Source organism: Armigeres subalbatus, chromosome 3, assembly GCF_024139115.2.
Source record: "Armigeres subalbatus isolate Guangzhou_Male chromosome 3, GZ_Asu_2, whole genome shotgun sequence".
In the NCBI taxonomy this organism is placed as follows: Eukaryota; Metazoa; Arthropoda; class Insecta; order Diptera; family Culicidae; genus Armigeres; species Armigeres subalbatus.
Genome location: NC_085141.1, coordinates 412,518,064 through 412,537,201, shown reverse-complemented (window position 1 = coordinate 412,537,201; position 19,138 = coordinate 412,518,064). Strand labels below are relative to the sequence as shown.

The 19,138-nt window shown below is 38.5% G+C and overlaps 1 protein-coding gene across 1 annotated transcript; it reads left to right on the top strand.

The window, feature by feature from the left end:
• Positions 1-319: 319 nt before the first annotated feature.
• LOC134224219 (cuticle protein 19-like) lies at positions 320-986 on the top strand. The gene is made up of 2 exons (XM_062703522.1): positions 320-427; positions 499-986. The coding sequence occupies exons 1-2, from the start codon at positions 419-421 to the stop codon at positions 844-846; spliced, it is 357 nt and encodes a 118-aa protein (XP_062559506.1). The 5' UTR covers positions 320-418; the 3' UTR covers positions 847-986.
• Positions 987-19,138: the final 18,152 nt, after the last annotated feature.

The window sequence follows — 19,138 nt, the reverse complement described above, 5'->3', positions numbered from 1 at the left end:
CATCCCCAAACAAACTTCATTATTTTGGAGGCCTCAAAACCAATGTTACCATTGAACATCGAGGAAAAAAAGTCGTGTTGCATCTCATCGCTCTCACGCATCGTTTCGCAAAATCAATTATGCTACCGTCTGGTCCGTTTCACCTTGCATGATGCATCGTGGCGTGGCAAAGCCACACAGCGCCAACAGTTATAGCAAAGTAGGTAATCCACCGAGTAGCGCAAATCTTGCGAACATTGTCATGTGCGATCACATATGTAAAGGTCGAGTCGTTCTTTTCGCTGTAACTTTGAAGGTAAATCTGATTCAAGTGCGGATAGAAAACATGTATAAAACGCCACGCATTCCGTGAGAAGAGCATCAGTCTTCCAATAGCGTTTTTTGCCAGTCAGTGCTTCAGCGTTCTGAGTGATTCAAGATGTTCAAGGTAGGTAGCCTGTAAGATGGGAATCACCTGAAGAAACTTGGATTGATTAAAATTTTAAATTTCTTCCCAAGATCATCGTTTTGCTGGCATGTTTGGCTGTTGCTGCTTCCGCCCAGTACTACGGAGGGGAGCACCATGGCCATCACACTTTGGAGCACAAGGAGTACCACGACCATCCGAAGTACAAGTACGAGTACGGTGTTAAGGATGGACACACGGGAGACCACAAAAGCCAATGGGAACACCGAGATGGGGATGTGGTCGAGGGGGGTTACACCCTGGACGAAGCCGACGGTACCCACCGCGAGGTTGAATACAAATCCGATCACCACAATGGCTTCCAGGCTCATGTCAAGCGCGTTGGGCACGCCCACCACCCACATGGCGAGAGCTACTCCAACGTTGACCAGCACCACTGAAGTGGATCGACGGATGCTGGGGTCTAGAAGGAATTCCCTCAGGTTCCTTTTGCCACGTTTTATACCTTGCTGTTAGAGTTTGATCCCACCTCATCGACTGACTGATTAGGAGATAAATATATTGAAGTCACAAATTCTAATTGTACGGATATTTTTAATCGAATCTCATCATTTTCTATTTTCTATGATTAATGTGTTAAGTGAAAAAATATTAGTTTCATTGAAGGAGTTACACTCGAAGCTACAGTTCCTCCTTCTTCACCTTCTTGCAGCTCTTTCGTGTTTGATTCACCTGCCTGCCAATACGCATTACGACTATTGCGCCATCCGATTCCGTCCCACCCGAATCCATCTCAAAACATAATCTCCATTCTGTCCAAAAGCGACAAGATTAAACGACAATCAACTACACCCGAAACGACAGGATTTTGTTTCAACGCAGCGCGGACAGTTCCCAGTCTGAGTGCAGGGGCGCACAATCCGTTCGGATCACACGACGACGGCGACGCGACGACAACGACAAACCGGGCCGTGTCTGTCTGTCAACCGGGTGAGACCTAGGCCTCAGACTGACTCAAGAGGGCAGAGCGCAGCTCGGTATCACCCTCTCGCTGATGCTTACGCATAATTCCTCATCTCATAACTTATTCCACTTCGGACGTTTCACATCCCCCCTCGGCATGATAGTGACCGACCGCCAATGCAAAGATCACGGACCGTTGTCCCTTTGGATGGATCGCTCTACTCACTGTCTGCCAGGCGCTTGGATGTACATTTCTACGCCAGCAGCAGACAGCAGCGGGCAGCAGCGCCAAGTCTGATCCGTGTGTGACATTACCGTGGCTTGAGGGTTTCATGTTCTCAGTTTCAAGATGCTTCGCCGTGGCCAGCCATTGGTGTGGGGTTTTGGTTGATGGGATGATTGGTTCGGACGTTTGGTAGGATGATTTTTTTTTGACAAATTTATAGATATGATGTATGACAATTTTATTAATGAGATTTGAAGTTGTGAGATGGAATCGACTGAAACAGAAATAGACAAAATAGGAAGAAGTTTAATCGATTTGAGACAAATGTAGGGGAGAGGGGGCAATATACCCTAGGGAAGCAAATACGATTTGAATGGACATTTTTGCATGCAACAGTAGCACCTCGTTGATGCTATTTTAAAATTGTAGGAAATCATAATAATATTGATAAAACTCATTTTACAAAAGTGGAAATAAATCGTTGCTGGAAAATTCATGATGCAAAAAGCCTTTTAGCTGGCAGCTTCAACGAATTAGCAATCAGATGATAATAGTGGCATTTTGCCTCGCCAAAATATTAGCTGTTTAGCAAAATGTGAAAAATTTAGGTTTTACCACCTTCCTATCTGATATTTGGACACTTTCTTTACCTAACCTACATTCTTTTAGGTGTAGTTTTGTTTCGGCCATATCAAACTCTGTATATATAGGAAATACCCAAAAGACGTTTTACATTGGGGGGCATTTTGGAGCCTCTTCCCCTATCTTACGATGATGGTTGATTATGTGATAAGGGGTAACAGTTTACTGGCTTGAAAAATCAAGTTTTATCTTCTTTTTCTTTCCCCTGTTTCCATATTCCTTCTTGGCTCTACATTTTCTTTTTTCTCGTTTCCATATCTATCTTTTTCCTTATTCCTTCTTTTTTCTACTTTCTTCTTTCCTTATTTTTTCTATTTTTTTTTTTCGTACATCATTTTTAACTTCTTCTTTGATCTTTCTTCTTTTTTTTCCCTTTCACTTCTTTCTTCCATTTAGTCTTTCTCCTGTACGTGCTTACTATTTATTGTTGCTTATTATTTCTTCGCAGTTCCTTTCGGTTATTTAACTTTCCTTAATCCTTTTGCCTTTCTCATCTAACAAAGTTGTACCGAAAGGCAACATTATCACTCCAAAAAAGAATTTTTGATAGAAGGCCCGGAGACACATAGTGTTATATACCAATCGACTCCGCTCGACGAATTGAGGTGATGTCTGTATGTGTGTATTAGACCTCTTCATGTTTTCAAAAAGTATCGAAAATTCAACCGGTCAGCCCAGAATAACAATTTTTATGCTAAAATAAGTCTCCTGTCAAATTTTCAGCTAATTCGGATAAAATTTCGAGGTGGCTCAAGTCGATTTAGTGTTTTTGGGCTATTTTCATTTTTGGAAAAAATCCAACAAAAGATATAAACGTCGAAAACTATCGCAACATCCTCTATACGGAAGCTTTTGGTGTGCTCTACAAGTCTTGTGAACATTGCTATTCGTTTCGTTCACGTTTTGTCCATGTAAAAGTGATTTTCAAGCTTTTAAGTGCCTAAAAATACTGTTTCCCCCAAAAGTCGTTGTTCTACAAATTTTTTGAATTTATGACAAATAATTGCTAATTTATTATATTATTATTCCTCTTTTTTCCCTGAAAATTTGAGTAATATAATTGTCGATGTGCGATTTACCGTTATATTCTTAAAAATCAGAAGCTGAACATTTGTTATAAATTTGCACGCTGAGATTTCTTCAAACAAGTTGTTTATGGGAAGTTGTCTATGGGAAGTTATGGAAAAATACTAGTTTTATGCCCAAAACACGCTAAAAAATACTCATAGTATTTTTTGCACGAGAAAGGCCGCTAGCTGGATTAATCATGTTTTTTTTCTTTATTCTTAATTTTGTTTGTTCCTTTTTCTTTCTATTCCTTCTCATTCTACATCCTTTCCTATTTCTAGTTCTACTTCAATTTTATTTCTTTTTTTTTCCGTCATCCTCATTTATTTTTTGTTCTTCTTTCATCCTCCTTCCTTTTTCATTCTTTCTTTTTGTTCTTCCTTTTTTTCCTCTCTCACTTGTTCTTCATGCATTTTCCTTCTAACTTATTTCGCGCAGCTCATTTATCAAGTCTCTTTGCTCACCTTATTCATCACATTTCCCAATTATTATCTCTTGTTTCTCACCATTTGCGTCCTATTTTGAACTACTTATTTCTTACTCACTACTCACTTCATACTTCTTATATCTTACTTCACACACTTAGAAAGGAAACAAATTCAACTATTCGACTAAATGGCATTTGTTCAGAATATACCTTCGAAATAAATTGCAGATTTGGTGAATCTTTACCGAAATATCTGCAGCTGCTCGATGAACAATTTGAACAGATTATCGTAAATTTTAACAATTGTATACATATACAGTAACATGTGAGTAGTGGGAAGTGAGACATAAGAAGTAAGGAGTGAGAAGTGAGATGTGATAGTTGCAAAGTGAGGATAGTGTGATATGAGTAGTTAGATAAACAGAAGCAAGAGGTGAGCAATGAGAGATGATAATTGGGTAGTGAGAAGTGCGGTGTTGGCTAGTGAGAAGTGAGTGGGGGGACATAAGACATAAAGAAGAAGGAAACATAAAAAAATCGTTTCTCACTTCTCGTTCCTAGGCTCTCAGTTTTCACTTCTCACTGCTCCTTTCTCACACCTCATTTCCCACTACTAACTTCTTACATCTCTCTTTGCACCTCCCTCTTTCCTTTATTCACTACTAATTTCGCACTTTTCACTATTAATTTCTCACTACTAATTTCGCACTTTTCACTATTAATTTCTCACTTCGCACATCTCACTTTTCACTACTACTTCGCACTGAAATGTCGCACTTCTAACTTCTCACTTCCCATTTCCCACTACTCACTTCTTATCATTTCTCACTGCTCACTTTGAACTTCTCACTTCTCACTATTCATTTTTTACTTCTCACTATTCATTTCTCACTTCTCACTTCTCACTTCATACTTCTCATTTTTAACTTTTCACTTCTCACTTACACCTTCTTATATCTAACTTCTGACTTCTCATTTCTCACTTATTACTTTTACTTCTAACATATAACTTTCCTTTCTTGCTTTTCACTCTCACTCCTCATTTCTCACTTCTCACGTCTCATTTTTCTTTTTTCACTTTTCTAATTTCTTCAAATATCTCACTGCTCACTATAAACTTTTTACTTCTCACTATTCATTTCTCACTTCTCACTTCTCGCTTCGTACTTCTCATTTTTCTTTTTGCGCTTCTCACTTATACATTCTTATATTCCACTTCTGACTTCTCATTTCTCACTTATCACTTTTCACCTCTAGCTTCTAATTTTTACCTTACTACTTTTCACTTCTCACTTTTCTCTCCTCACTTAGAATTTCTTACTTCTGACTTCTCACTTTTAATTTTTCAATCGCCACTAAGGGAGCGTCCACAAAGTACGTAACGCTTAGAGGGGGATTTTTCATACAAAAAGTTTGACATAAGGCGGGGTGGCTGAAAAAGCCTAAATTTTGCATTACGTAATTAAGGGATCTTCCCTAATTACTTCTTACTTCGCACTTCTCACTCCTCACTTCTCATTTCTCAATTCTAACTTCTTATTTCTCACTTCCCACTTCTCATTCTCACTTCTTCGCTTATCACTTTCCACTTCTAACTTCTTATTATATTGTGCATGTAACTTTTTCAGATAACATCGAGTTAGCGAGGAAAAAATACATTGGAAAATTATTTCGACTTAGAGAATATTGAGTAAGAGAGATATCGACTTACGGAGGGAACGCAGTATGCCAGATTCAAGGGACTTTGAATTTCATCGAGTAAGGGAAAATATTGAGTTACAGAACATCGAGTTTGGAAGAGTTAGTAAGAATTGAAAACTGAGGAGTGGGATGTGAAATGAAAGAAGCGAAAATGAGATATTAGTTTTGAAAAGTAAGAAAATAATCCTATTCCTTCTTTCTTGATTTTCGTTCTTCTCTATTCTTTTGTTCATCTTCCTTCTACCCACACACATCTTTGTTGTTCCTTCTGTTCTGTTCTTCCTTCGTTACTACTACTTTCTGCATGTTTTTTCCCCTTTATTCCTTCGTTTCTCTTCATTCTTCGTACTTCCTCGTTCCATCTTTCTTCTTCCTTCTTCCATTTTCGTTCGTCCTTCGTATATTTTCCATTTTCTTCTTCCTTCTTTTTTTTCCTTTTTACATCTTCTTTCTTCATTCTTCTTTATTTCATCCTCCGTCTTGCTTCTTTCTTATTTTTTCTTTCTTCTTCCTTCGTTTGCCTTTCTTACTTTACCTTCATATCCTTCTCTTATCTTTTTCCCTTCTTTTTCACTTTTCTTCTTTCATCCTTCTTCCCTTTTCCCTTTCCTTCGGCTTCTTCCTTCTTCCGTTTTCTATCTTCTTTATTCTTGCTTCTTCCTTCTTTTACCTTCCTCCTTTTTTCGTCACCTTCTACTTTCACCTTTTTTCTCCATTCTTCTTTCTTCTTTCTCTTCCTTTTCCCCTTCATTCTCTCTTCCTTTTCCCTTTTTCATTCTTCCTTTTTCATTTATCCTTCCTCCTTTTTCCTTCTTCCTTTTTCTTTCTTCCTTCTCCCTTCTTCCTTCTTCCTTCTTCCTTCTCTTCTTCATACTTCCTTCTTCCTTCTTCCTTCTCTTCTTCATACTTCCTTCTTCCTACTTCCTCCTTCTTTCTTCATTGTTTTTTTGTCTTAGCTTATTCCTTCTTCCTCTTGCTTGTTCCTTCTTCCTAATTGATTTTCTTCTTCCTTCTTCTTTCTGCCTTCTCTTTTCTTCCCTCTTTCTTATTTCTTTTTCTTTGTAGTGGCTTCCTCCTTCTTCTTATATTTTCTTTCTTTTTCCTTCTTTCTTTTTTCTTTTTCATTTTTCTCTGCTCTTCTTCCTGCTTCTTTCTAGGTCGAAGGGACAAAAGTTCAAATATGTGACATAACATCGAAGGACAAAAGGTCGAAAGAACAAAAAGACACGAAATGAGATGGGAGTTGTTAGTAGTGAAAAGTGAGATGCAAGATGGAAGTAGTGATCATAGATAAATGAGAAGTGAGAAGTGAGAAGTGAAAAATGAGAAGTGGAGAGGAAGAAATAAGAAGTAAAAAGTGACAAGTGAGAAATGTGACGTGAGAAAAAACACATTAATAAAGTTAAAGAAAAGTGGGGAACGGAGGATAAGAAGTAAGATGTAAATAAGAAGTGAAAAGAAAGAAAGAAGAGAGGAGGAAGCATATTATAGTAGAAAGAAAGAGAATAGAAGAAGAAAAAAGAATAGAGAAAGAAAGAAGAAGGAAAATGGAAGAAGCTAAAAAGAAGGAAGAAAAAAGGAGGAAACAAGTAACAGGAAGAAAGATGAAAGAAATGAGATACAAAGAAGAGAGAAACAAGGAAGAAAGTAGAAATAAAGAAGAAAGATGGAAGAAATGAGGAACAAAGAAGAGAGATATAATGAAGAAAGACGAAAGAAAGAAGGTTGAAAGAAGGAAGTAAGGAAGAAAGAAGGTAAAAAAAGGATGAAAAAGGATGAAAGAAAAAAAGAAAGAAGAAAGAAAAAAACTAGGAAGGAAACCAGGAAACAAGAAGGAAGAAGAAAGAAGGTAAAAAGAGAGAAGGAAGAGAGAAGACAGAAGGAGAACAGGAGGAAAAAAGAAGAAAGAAAATAGGAAGAAAGAAAGTGGAAAGAAGGAATAAAGACGGAAGGAAGAAAGAAGAAAAACGGAAAAAGGAAGAAAGTATGAAAAAAGAAAGAAGAAAAACGGAAAAAAGGAAGAAAGTATGAAAAAAGAAAGAAGAAAAACGGAAAAAAGGAAGAAAAAAGGATGCAAGAATGAAGAAAAAAGGAAAGAAGGAAGAGAGAAGCAAAAAAGAGAGAGTAAAGAATTTTTTTTTAATCTTTATTAAAGTGATTTTTTATGGTTTTATAAGTTCATCACTGATTAAAGAGTAAAGAAGGAAAAAAAAGGAAGAAAGTAAAAATAAATAAGAACGAATAACAGGAAACAAAAGGGAAGAAAAGAAGGGGGAGAGATAAAGAAGAAATAAGGAAGAAAGGAGGAAAAAAGATGAAAGAAAGAAGAAAGCAAGTAAGAAAAAAGAAGGCAAAAGATGGAAGAAATTAGGAAGAAAAAGGTGAAAAGAAGGAAAGAAAAAAAAGTAGCAAGAAAGTAGGAAAAGAGAAAGATGAAATAAGGAAGAATAAAGGTCTAAAGAAGGAAGAAAGATGAAGGAAAGAAGAAAGGAGGAAAAATAATTGAAGAAGGAAACATATGAAGTAAGAAGGAAAAAGAATAGTGGAAAATAGAAAGAAGAAATTAGAAAGAAGAAATAAGAAAGAAGGAATAAAAAAGGAAGACTTTTTGTCCTTTCGACCTTTTGTCCATTCGACCTTTTGACCCTTCGACCTTTTGTCCATTCGACCTTTTGACTCAGATTTTTTGTTTCGACTTTTTGTCCCTTCGACCTTCTGACTCTTCGACCTTTTGTCCCTTCAACCTTTTGACCTCATTAATTCTAGACTTATAAACGAAATTTTAAAAAGGCGAAAGTGATGAAATCGTCAATTTAAATGTTTTGCATAAAATGTGTTCAGATCGGTTTAAGAAAGAAAAAAAAATGAGAAAAATCAAATATGTGGTGTTATAGGGTTAAGTAAACTCTAAAGAATAGCGCCTGCTTAAAATATCAGGCATCCCTCGTAAGAACAGTTAATGATTAATACAATGAAACCTCCAATATCTATCTATTCAAATTTTTTACTGTCGACCTTTTGTCTCTTCGATCTTCCATCCTTTCGACCTTTTGACCCAATTATTTTTTCAACCTGTTTTTCATTCAACCTTCTTTTATTTTTTCGACCCTCTTTTGCTTCGACCTTTGTCCTTTCATTTTTTTGACTTTCGACCTTTTGACCTTCGACCTTTTGACCTTCGACCTTTTGCCCTTTCGACCTTATGTCCTTCGACATTTTGTCCTTTCGACCTTTCGTTCTTTCGACCTTTTGTCCTGTAGACCTTTTGTCCTTTCGACCTTTTGTCCTTTCGACCTTTTGAGCTTCGACCTTTTGACACAGATTCGCACACAAGCATTTTACCATTACAGAGTTTAGGATCGCATATTACCATGATCTAAAGTGTGGGCGTCATTTCAAAAGATGTTAAATTTCGAAATTATTCCAAATTATCCTGCCCTAATTATTAGCAGACTATCGGCTAAGGAACTAAATGTTGAATCACCATCGAATAATGTGAAGTCTAGGAGTTTCGAAACTAGATTTATTTCAACCAATCTCTAACATAAATCTACAGTTACTGAATGAACATGGCTGTGAATATTCGTTAAAAATACCTCACATATCATGATCTCGGAAAGCACAATCGCTCGTTTATCACATCGGGAGCCCTTGTCTGGAGCCATAAGAAACATTCTTTATTTCGCGTATCGTTGAAATATCAAATTAATTTAAATTTTCTCAACTTTGCGATCGAGCCATCGCCAAACCAAGGTGGCAATAGGCGACTAGTCCACCAACCGTTCAAGAGTCTCCATCAACCTGTTTAGTCCAGAGGAAAGAAAAAATCCGAAACGACGAACCCTGGAACTTCGACACTGCAAAAGAAGAAATAAATTTTGTTTCTAAACTCTTCCACGCTGTGGCTGGGAGCTGACTTTTTTTTCTCAACGTCGCGTCGTCAGACGCATCTCCTCGCGGAAGAGTTAGAATTCCCCACAAGGCAAAAAAAATGTAAATAAATAAATTGTGGCGAACGAGGTCGCTTCTCCGTCCAGTTGGTTGACGAATGCAGAGCAGCGGCCGACCCAAACTGGACAAGGAAATTTGGCGGATAATTTATTAAGCCCAGGCTTCCATTTCGAGCAAAGAAAAAAAATGCCCGCCTTGAAAAAGTGGTTCGATGAGAGGAAACGGAATGAAACATTGTCGATTGTTTTCAAATTTAAAATTATGGTCGTTCTTTAATAGAATTTTCGACACTGCTGCCGTTTGATGATGCGGGATTTGTAAAAGCGACCAGGGGCCTTGGAGTAGCTAAGTGCGAAGAATCGCGGAACTATCGGTTGAGGGTTCAGAAATATGGACAAGGAATTAAAAAAATTGCTTTATCATGATATTTTTTATTCTCAGTCAACCGAAATGTGTCTTGACCTTGAGACTAATATGAAAAAAATCGTAAAATTGTTTCATTTTACCAAACATCTCATACTTAGGGCACATTTTATTCACTGTTCTAAACTATGAGGGATGAGAACTAAAATGTAGAAGGCTGTCTAAGTTCCAGTGGCGACGATTCCCTGCAGAGAGGAAGAAACCAACGGCGTTCATCGGCGAGATACAGAAGAAGGTAGCGACCGCGGCAACCCAAAGGTGGAAATCTCACGTTAGTTTGAATAGAATGCTGATGAGGATTCTTCTTCAGGCCCGAACGACATGGTAATCTGTTTTATCGCAGTCGGGATTAGCCGAGCCGTGTTTTGGCGAGAGGAAATTTATGACAGTTGCGAAGTTCTGAAACTGGAAGTGGAACCTTGAAGTCCGCATAATGTGGAGGGGCTTGGCCGCGGCAGGCAGATGTTCGATTAATTTGAGAGTGTCATTGGCAGAATAATTTAAAATCAACACGTACCGAGGATTGGAGTCTGCCCGGTGGATTCCTTGTTAGGGAATTGCACAATACCAATTCGAACGGCATGCATAATTCCTTGATCCACGATTCTTCGTTAGGTCCAAGCTGTGCCGCAAGTTCGCGCGCGCTCGTTTGTTACACCTAATTATTATTGCCAGTCGGTTCAATAAAATCATAATTTTATTCCTCGCCTCGTCGCATCGCAATCACCGTCTGCGTCGCCTCCATTCGGTGGAACCACCACAGTAGGGGGCCACACCATCATCGCCAAAGCCCTTGACCCTCACCCGTAGTCTCGACACTCGAGCGCGCTATCAACCGAACCAGGGAACCAAGGAGCAAGGTCTCCCTCGGCCGGTTCGCCCTCACTACTGCAAGCTTGGAACAATCGCTCTTTTATCGCCGTAATTTCGCTGGGGCTTGTTTTTGCCACGGCAAAACAAAATTCCTCCCAGCTTGGTCGCGATATGGAGGGCGCATACCTTCTGCCTCTTCGGAAGGCAGCAACAGGTTTTTCGCTAGTTTTCACCTTCAGCCCGGTGAGCTTCTTGAACTTGTTGAATTCGCCAACGAGGACGGCGCGACGGGCAGCTCACTCAATAGCGCAAGAATTGCCCTCATCGAAGTCCCCTCGTGGGATACCGTAGGTGGGGGTGGTATCGAGTCTGACATACCTGAGCGACACGTAGATAACCTCTCCATTCCACTCGATAAATATAGCGCAGTATCTAGAAGATCTCCATCTCCAATCCTTCTTTCTTCATCCCAAAAATTACTCCGCGTAACAATCCCACCCTGGTTTACTGTACTGTACTGAGAGATCACCGTCGCACAGTTCCCAACCAAAGCACCAGCCAGCAGCAAACAACATCAACTGCAGCAGCAGCAGCAGCAGCATGCCGATGCAAAATTTATGGTATTGGCTTTTTCGCGTGCATTTTCATATGTGCACACTCATATTTGCTGGGGCTGGTTTTTATTGCAAAATTTAGCTCCTCGATGGATGGGCCCTGACCGGGCAGGATGGTTGGTTCTGGATGTGGTGGGTGAAACGTGTAACAAATTCTATGGCTATTGAATGCGAGTATAAAATGTTTGCCGTCTTGTTATGGGATTTTTGCTTTCGATTTTTTCACTAACCTTCCTCTGATTCAACGTTCTATTCTAGGCTGGCAAGATTGTTCTGTTCGGAGGAAGCAGGGAGGGAGTTTCGCACTATTCATTCTCAATGTGAAATATTTCATGACGCGAGCAACGGAACAAAAAACCGAACAGGTAAATGTAGCGTAGTTGCACTAAACATTTGTTAACTGGCAATTGATATTGGCTTTGGTTTAGCATTTATGTAATACAATCTGTTCTGCGGAGGATAATTTTACTTTTTATGCATGACGGTTGACGCGCGTTGCATTGGTTGATATTATTGCTCTGGGATCATGTTTTACATTCTAGTGAAGTGATATTTTTTGTCGCCCAACATGTTTAGCAGTGAAATAAATTATGTCCTTTGACTTTTCTCAATCGGGTTTCCTTCGTTTAGAAGCACATTAACAGTCAAATCTCCTATTACAGAGTATCGTACTGTATCCTATCCTATCTTACTGTGCGAATAACCGTGTTGAACGACGAGGGAATTCTGAAAAGAAAAAGAAAGAAATTGGTTTGCATACCGTTTTTTGCAAACGTTTTTACCTTTCTCGAGAGGCTTTATATTTGCTACAAAAACAAACTTTTTATGGAAAGCTGGACGACCCATAGTGTTACATACCATTTGACTCAGCTCGACGAATTGAGGTGATGTCTGTGTGTGTGTGTATGTGCGCAAAAAATCTCTTTAATTTTTATGGTTAAGTACCGTTAATCGATCTGCTCGTAACAAATTGCATTCGACGGGAAATTTTATCTCATTGTTTCCTATTGAAAATCGGGCTGATGGGATCAGCAGTTATGGGCAAAATAATTTGTTTATGCAAAAAGGCTTGAAAAGTCCCGCCAACTTTGAGGAAGGGCCGTTTGGCCGAATGCTATTTGGCCGAAGGCCACAAGGCCAAAAGTTATTTGGTGGAATATACCATTTGGCCGAGCAGACCATTAGGCCGAAAGGGTCATTTGGCCGAAAGGGTCATTTGGCCGAATAAGAAATTTGGTCGAATATGTCATTTGACCGAATAGGCCGCTTGAAAAGTGAGAAATAGGGTGTGCACTCACTTCTCACTACTTATTTCTCACTTCTCGCTGTGAAAAGTGAGAACTGAGACGTCTCACTAATCACTTCTCATTTTTCACAATGAGGAGTGAGAAGTGAATGTACTATTCGGCCAAATGACCCTTTCGGCCAAATTACTTTCGGCCTAATGGTCTGTTCGGCCAAACAACTTTCGGCTTAGTGGCCTTCGGCCAAATGGCATTCGGCTGAACGGTATTCGGCCAAACAACCCTTCCCCGTGAGAAGTGAAACATCTCACTTTTCACACCCTATTTCTAACTTTTCAAATTACCTATGCGGCCTAATGACCTATTCGGCCAAATGTCCTATTCGGCTAAATGACCTTTTCGGCCAAATGCCAAATGACCCTTTCAGTCAAAAGACCCTTTCAGCCAAATGAACAATTAGGCCAAATGACCCATTCGGCCGGATAACCCTTTCGGCCAAATGATTTTCGGCCAGATGGGTTTCGGCCTTACGGTTTGTTCGGCCTAGTGGCATTCCTCCAAATGGCTTTCGGCCGAATGGGTTTCGGCCAAACGACCTTGCCCCCTCAGTTCCACCTTCATTTTACACGACTGCATTAGGCCGTACAGATATTTCAAAACAATTATATCTCTCCCCACTTGGATTTTTTACTCAAAAATAATATTTTGAGGGGGCAACAAAAATAAAACCGAGGACAGGTTTTTTGAGACCAGTAGAACATAATTTTAATTAAATATTTGTAACGGCCTTATTGAAATAAAAATATAAAGTACCAGACGGGAATCGAGTATTGGTTTGCTTCGTAACCGCCACTTACTTTATCTCCCAACCATCTTCTCTTCAGATCAAGAAGAGAGATCGAAGAAAAAGTAAGGTTGCATCTGAGACACAACCGTCAAATCGACGTAGGATTACGTAAAGTGTAAAATATTAAATTTTGAAATTCTGAATATGTTTACTGGCGCTGATTTTAGGCTGCTTTGACCGCTATCGCATTCATGGGTTGTTCAACAATGATGTCACAGGTTATAGGGGAGGGGTCTAAGATTTTGTGACAGTACATGTACTAGGTATACAAAAATGCGTGACAGAGGAGGAGGGGGTCAAGAAATCTCAAAAAGTGGTGGTCGTCATATTTGCATCACCCTCATGGTGGTGATAATTTGCCGCTAAAACGCGATTGATCCCGTCGATGAGAATACATTTTTGCAGCTTCTCACAATCCTGAAATCTTAAATTTCACTTGACTGCTACTGTCACCAACGTCAGCCGCGCAATGATTTTCCGCTGAGACGCGGTAAACATCATCCATGCGAATCAATGCTTGCAGCCATCTCAAAGCAATTATGATTTGCGTTTTGAACAAAAATCTTCTTAGCTAACTCTTGCGTAAAATGACGATTCGAAAAAAATCACTTTGTTTCCAATAGTGCGCCTTTCCAATCAGAACAGAAAGAAACCGAAATCAGCATCTTGAAAGAAAACTTCACATGACTGCCTCTGCCGCGAATCCATGATTTTCTGCTGAAACACTATGGACACCATCCACGCAAAGAAATCCCTCCGACGAGTACTTACCGACGCCAAACAATTATGATTTGCAATTTGATGAAAAAGCTTGACCCTGGTTTTGCTCGGAAGAACCATTGACACCTTGGCACCGAAAGCTAGCATCGGAAAGGCAGCTAAAAAGGCGACAGTGACGATGGCTGCTACGGCGGCTGTATCGTGGCGTCTCGTCGAAGGCGATAAGCATTGTGAACAGCTTCATAAACGACATATTTGAGCGTACTAAAACAAACGCTCAACGAACACCAGCCGCGAGGTTCAGACAGCGCTCAGCCATCACGCCATCTCGGTGGGAACCAAAGCCATTCATCACCAAGTAAACCAGCTCCAAGTGAATGAGACTCTAACAACCCCTTTCAAGGCCTCAGCCACCTCACAGAGGAGAGGTATTTGCGTATCTCGCAGGCAGAAAATCAAAATTTGAAAAAAAAATTTCACTTCACTGCTACTGGACGCCAACGTTGGCCGCTCGATGATTTACCGCTGAAACACGATAGACGCCATCCGTGCGAATAAATTTTTGCCCTCTGACAAGCGGCTTTAGTGCTTTCAACTTCCACTTTCTACCCTTGCAAAGCAGTTGTGATTTCCCATTTTGGAAAAAAAAAATCGTTTCGGCTCTACTTTCTCTTGTATAAAAGAGTGTTCCTCAAAAGAACCGATTTTCAATCCACAATGCGCCTTTTTAATCACTCATAGCAACTAATCGTTTAGGGCAGGTCTGCCCAACCTTTTCACGCCACGGCACTATGGTCCAGGACACAGATTTACGCGGAAAGATGAATTTTACGCCAAAACTAAATTTTTTAGAAAAAACTGTTGTTCAACAAAATTGTTCGAAATAGTAAGGCCATCATTATGGTTTTACCAAAAAATAGGGTGGCCCATCATATAAAAAATTAGAAAATATTTTTTTTATTTCTCAGAATATTGACATGTTATGTTGTACAAAGTTGTAGCGCAGCTAATTCCAATCATTTTTGCTAAAAAAACTTTTTCTGTAGCTCTTAAGTTGGCTGATTTAGAGCAATTTTACCTAATTGGATTAGGGTGTACCTCAAAAAACAGTATTTTTCATCTACTTTTTTTGTTTTAGATTTCTCGAAAAAGTCGAGTTCTGGTGACTTTTAGAGCTCAAGAAAATGCAACTTTTGATGGGTAAATATGCTCAATATCTTTTTCCGATCAAAAGTTATAATCGTTTTTCTGTCAAAATTACATTTTTTTTTCATAAATTAATATCTCCGGTTAGAGTAGACCAAAAAAATGTATTTATACAGCATTCGAAAGAGAAATTATTATTCTTTATTATGTCAAAAAATTGGGGATATGTTATTTTTTTATCTCAAGTTAAACCAATTTTACTAAAATCATGTTTTTTTCAAATAAATTAATATAACTCGACAACGGAAGAAGATACAGACGATATTCTTATGACAAAACACGCGTTTTGAAAAGCCCCAAAAGTCTTCAGAAGATGACATTCGTGAGAAATGGAAAATAAAAAATCTACAGCTTAAACACTTTTTATAAATTTTATCATTATCATCGTATTGCAAGATTTACGAGAAAAAATGCATTTTTGGTCTGAGGCATAGTTTGAAGAAACAAAATTTGTTCTACAAAGTTGTTCTGGATACTTGGGCCTTTACTATAAAGTTACTGAAAAATAGGGTGGGCCATTTTATAAAAATGTGAATTTTTTTTTTTTATTTTACGGAAAATTGACATAAAATGTTTTACAAAGTTGTAGCGCAGCTTTTTCGCATCAACTTTGCTATATAAACTTTTTATGTAGCTCTCAAGCTCACTTGTTTAGAGTAATTTTACTTACCAGGATTAGGGTGTCCCTCAAAAAAGAATATTTATGATCTGCTCATTTCATTTTTCATTTTTCACGGATGTCACCTTCTGAAAAATTTTGAGGCTTTTTAATACGCGTGTTTTGCTATAAGAATATCGTCTGTATCTTCTTCCGTTGTCGAGTTATATCAATTTATTTGAAAAAACATGATTTTAGTAAAATTGGTGAAACTTGAGATAAAAAATAACACATCCTTAATTTTTGACATAATAAAGAATATTAATTTTTTTTCAGATGCCGTGAATATATTTTTTGGTTTGCCCTAACCGGAGATATCAACTTATGAAAAAAAATTAATTTTAACGGAAAACGATTATAACTTTTGATCGGAAAAAGATTTTGAGCATATTTACCCATCAAAAGTTGCATTTTTTTTGAGCTCTAAAAGTCACCTGAAGACGACTTTTTCGAGAAATCCAAAATAAAAAAAGTAGATTAAAAATACATATAGTTTTTTTTAGGTACACCCTAATCCAATCAGGTAAAATTGCTCTAAATCAGCCAACAAGCTACAGAAATTTTTTTTGGTGAAATTGATTAGAATAAGCTGCGCTATAACTTTGTAGAACATAACATGCAATATTCCGAGAAATAAAAAAAAGTATTTTCTATTTTTTTATATATGATGGGCCACCCTATTTTTGGGTTGCACCATAATGATAGCCTTACTATTTCGAACAATTTTGTAGAACAACAGTTTTTTTTTCTAAAAAATATAGTTTTGACGTAAAATTCATCTTTCCGCGTAAATCTGTATCCTGGACCATAGTGCACGGGCCTATATTTAGAATTCACACTTGTTGGCGGGCCAAAAATATTCGGTAGATAACTTTTAAATATTGTCAATATAATCGGTGTTTTTCCATTTTCTAGAAAAAATAAACACGATTTTATTGCGTTCAAACTATCTTGTTTGTTTATTTTGTTGTCGTCGTTGCATTATAGATCAATTAAAAATATTTAAAGTAAATTATTCACATTGTTAAACCATGTTGATAAAATGAAAATTTCGCCATTGTTCTTTCCTGTCATTGCTAGTGCTCGACATGCTCCATCAATCGTAAGGCCGCTTAAGTTTTCGAAGGAGAAGTTTTCTGTCAATCGAATATGACCATAAATTTCTACTATTTTCCATGATTTTCATGTCAGTATTTTCATCGTTTTCGAGAGAGTAGAATATAAAGTATACGGCTTTTCCACGTAACGTAGCTTTTAAATCTTCTGTGAGAACTTTTATTCTTCACCGCGTGTTCCGCGCAAACCAATGCCACTGATGGTGGCTATTTCCTTAGGACACACGATGTTAACAACAACCGAAATGCGTTAATATAAGTTCCCGTCCAGGACAGGTATCATCCGTTTTGCCAAAATCATACTAACAGCGAAACTGGCCCGTACTACATTTTCTGACTTTTTATCTGGTCGAGTGAAGAGAATTTGTTGCTTCTATAATCCACTGTACCAATAATTTGAATCAATAAATGGAAATTTAAATTGATCGAGCGCCCTACCGTTAAAGCTCTATCAACTTTTGTTTCCTTCCTGGGTGCTTCAAAATATCATATTTCATAGAATGCTTGGATTCAGATTTTATTCCTTCAATACAGCAACACTTTCCGAACAAATGAGGCATACCGGCCTTTCTTTTTTAACGTAAACATAAACTATTCCGGCTAATCTTTATTGAAAACGCGATGTTCCACATCAACCTTATGTGTCATAGAGTCGCTTAATGCAAACATTTCAAACTAAATAAAATATTATTCTTCGTTTCAAATTCATATCAATGGTTTTGCAGCGCGATCATGGATTTAAATCTTACGTATTTAATAATAAATAGTAAAAAAGAGCTTCTCGAGCCAGATAGAAAAGCTGGCGGGCCGATTATAAAGTTATTTTCCTTACATTCCGCGGGCCATCAGAAATGGAGCCGAGGGCCGCATCTGGCCCGCGGGCCGTACGTTGGGCAGCCCTGGTTTAGGGCTTGTCCATGGCAGCTTGCGTAATGCGAAGCGTAGAAATCTGCGTTGTATCGACTAAATTCTTTCATCGTCATTGTTGTAGTTTGGACTCCAAACTTCAGAACAATGTTCTAAGATGGAACGTGATAAGGAGCAGTGAAGGGTTACGTAGGCAGTAGATGTCGGATTTTTCTAGCGATTCTAAACATGTCTTTTAGTTTTGTTGTACAAACATTTTACTGTATAAGTTATACTGCCCTTGGGCACTTCATCTTCACTTCTCCTATTGTTTTGTTTATCAACAGTATTTTCTATGGAATTTGTTATCCTAATGCACATTTCTATCTGTACTCTCACCAAACCGCTCTGGTAGTGGTGCTTGCGTCAAGCCACGGTAAATTGCTGCATTGGTCCATTCGATTGTCGTGCCATTGAGGGTGATTTTACAATCTTCAGCCGAAACAAGCCTGGGATTTTGAGGGAGAAAGATGATGACCTGCATGGAACCGCGAAACAACCTCTCTTTACGGTTCCTTTCATTCAAATCCACCCTTGCGTGAAAGAAGCCAAAAATAAGTAAAATGCGAAAAAATCCGTTAAGTACTTTGCTATTAATCCCGTGTTGAATTTTCACCCACTATGAAGTTTCACCAACTCAAATTTATGTTATTTTCACTCACCCGAGACTATGGTGAAAACAACTAAAATTTGGCTTCTTCCATGGAACAGCTTTGTTTATAATATCATTGATGAGAGGGAGTGAGAAAACTACCAAATATTGAGTTAAAAATTTGAACTTCGTACTCTAAGTTGAGTTCTTTAAACTTTTTTTTAGGTTCTTTATTTTTTCTATGTGGGTCTTTGCCGCGGGGAAGGGCCGTTTGGCCGAATGCCATTTGGCCGAATTCCACTAGGCCGAAAGTTGTTTGGCCGAATATACCATTTGCCCGAAAGGGTTATTTGGCCGAAAGGGTCGGTTGATCAAAAGGGTCATTTGGCCGAAAGGGTCGTTTTGCAGAAAAGGTTATTCGTGCGAAAGGGTCATTTGGGCGAAAGGGTCATTAGGCCGAAAGGGTCATTTGACCGATAGGGTTATTTGGCTGAAAGGGTCATTTGGCCGGAAGGGTCATTTGACCGAATAAAACATTTGGCCGAGTAGGACATTTGACAGAATAGGACATTTGAAAAGTGAGAAGAGAGACGTCTCAATTCTCATTCCTCATTTC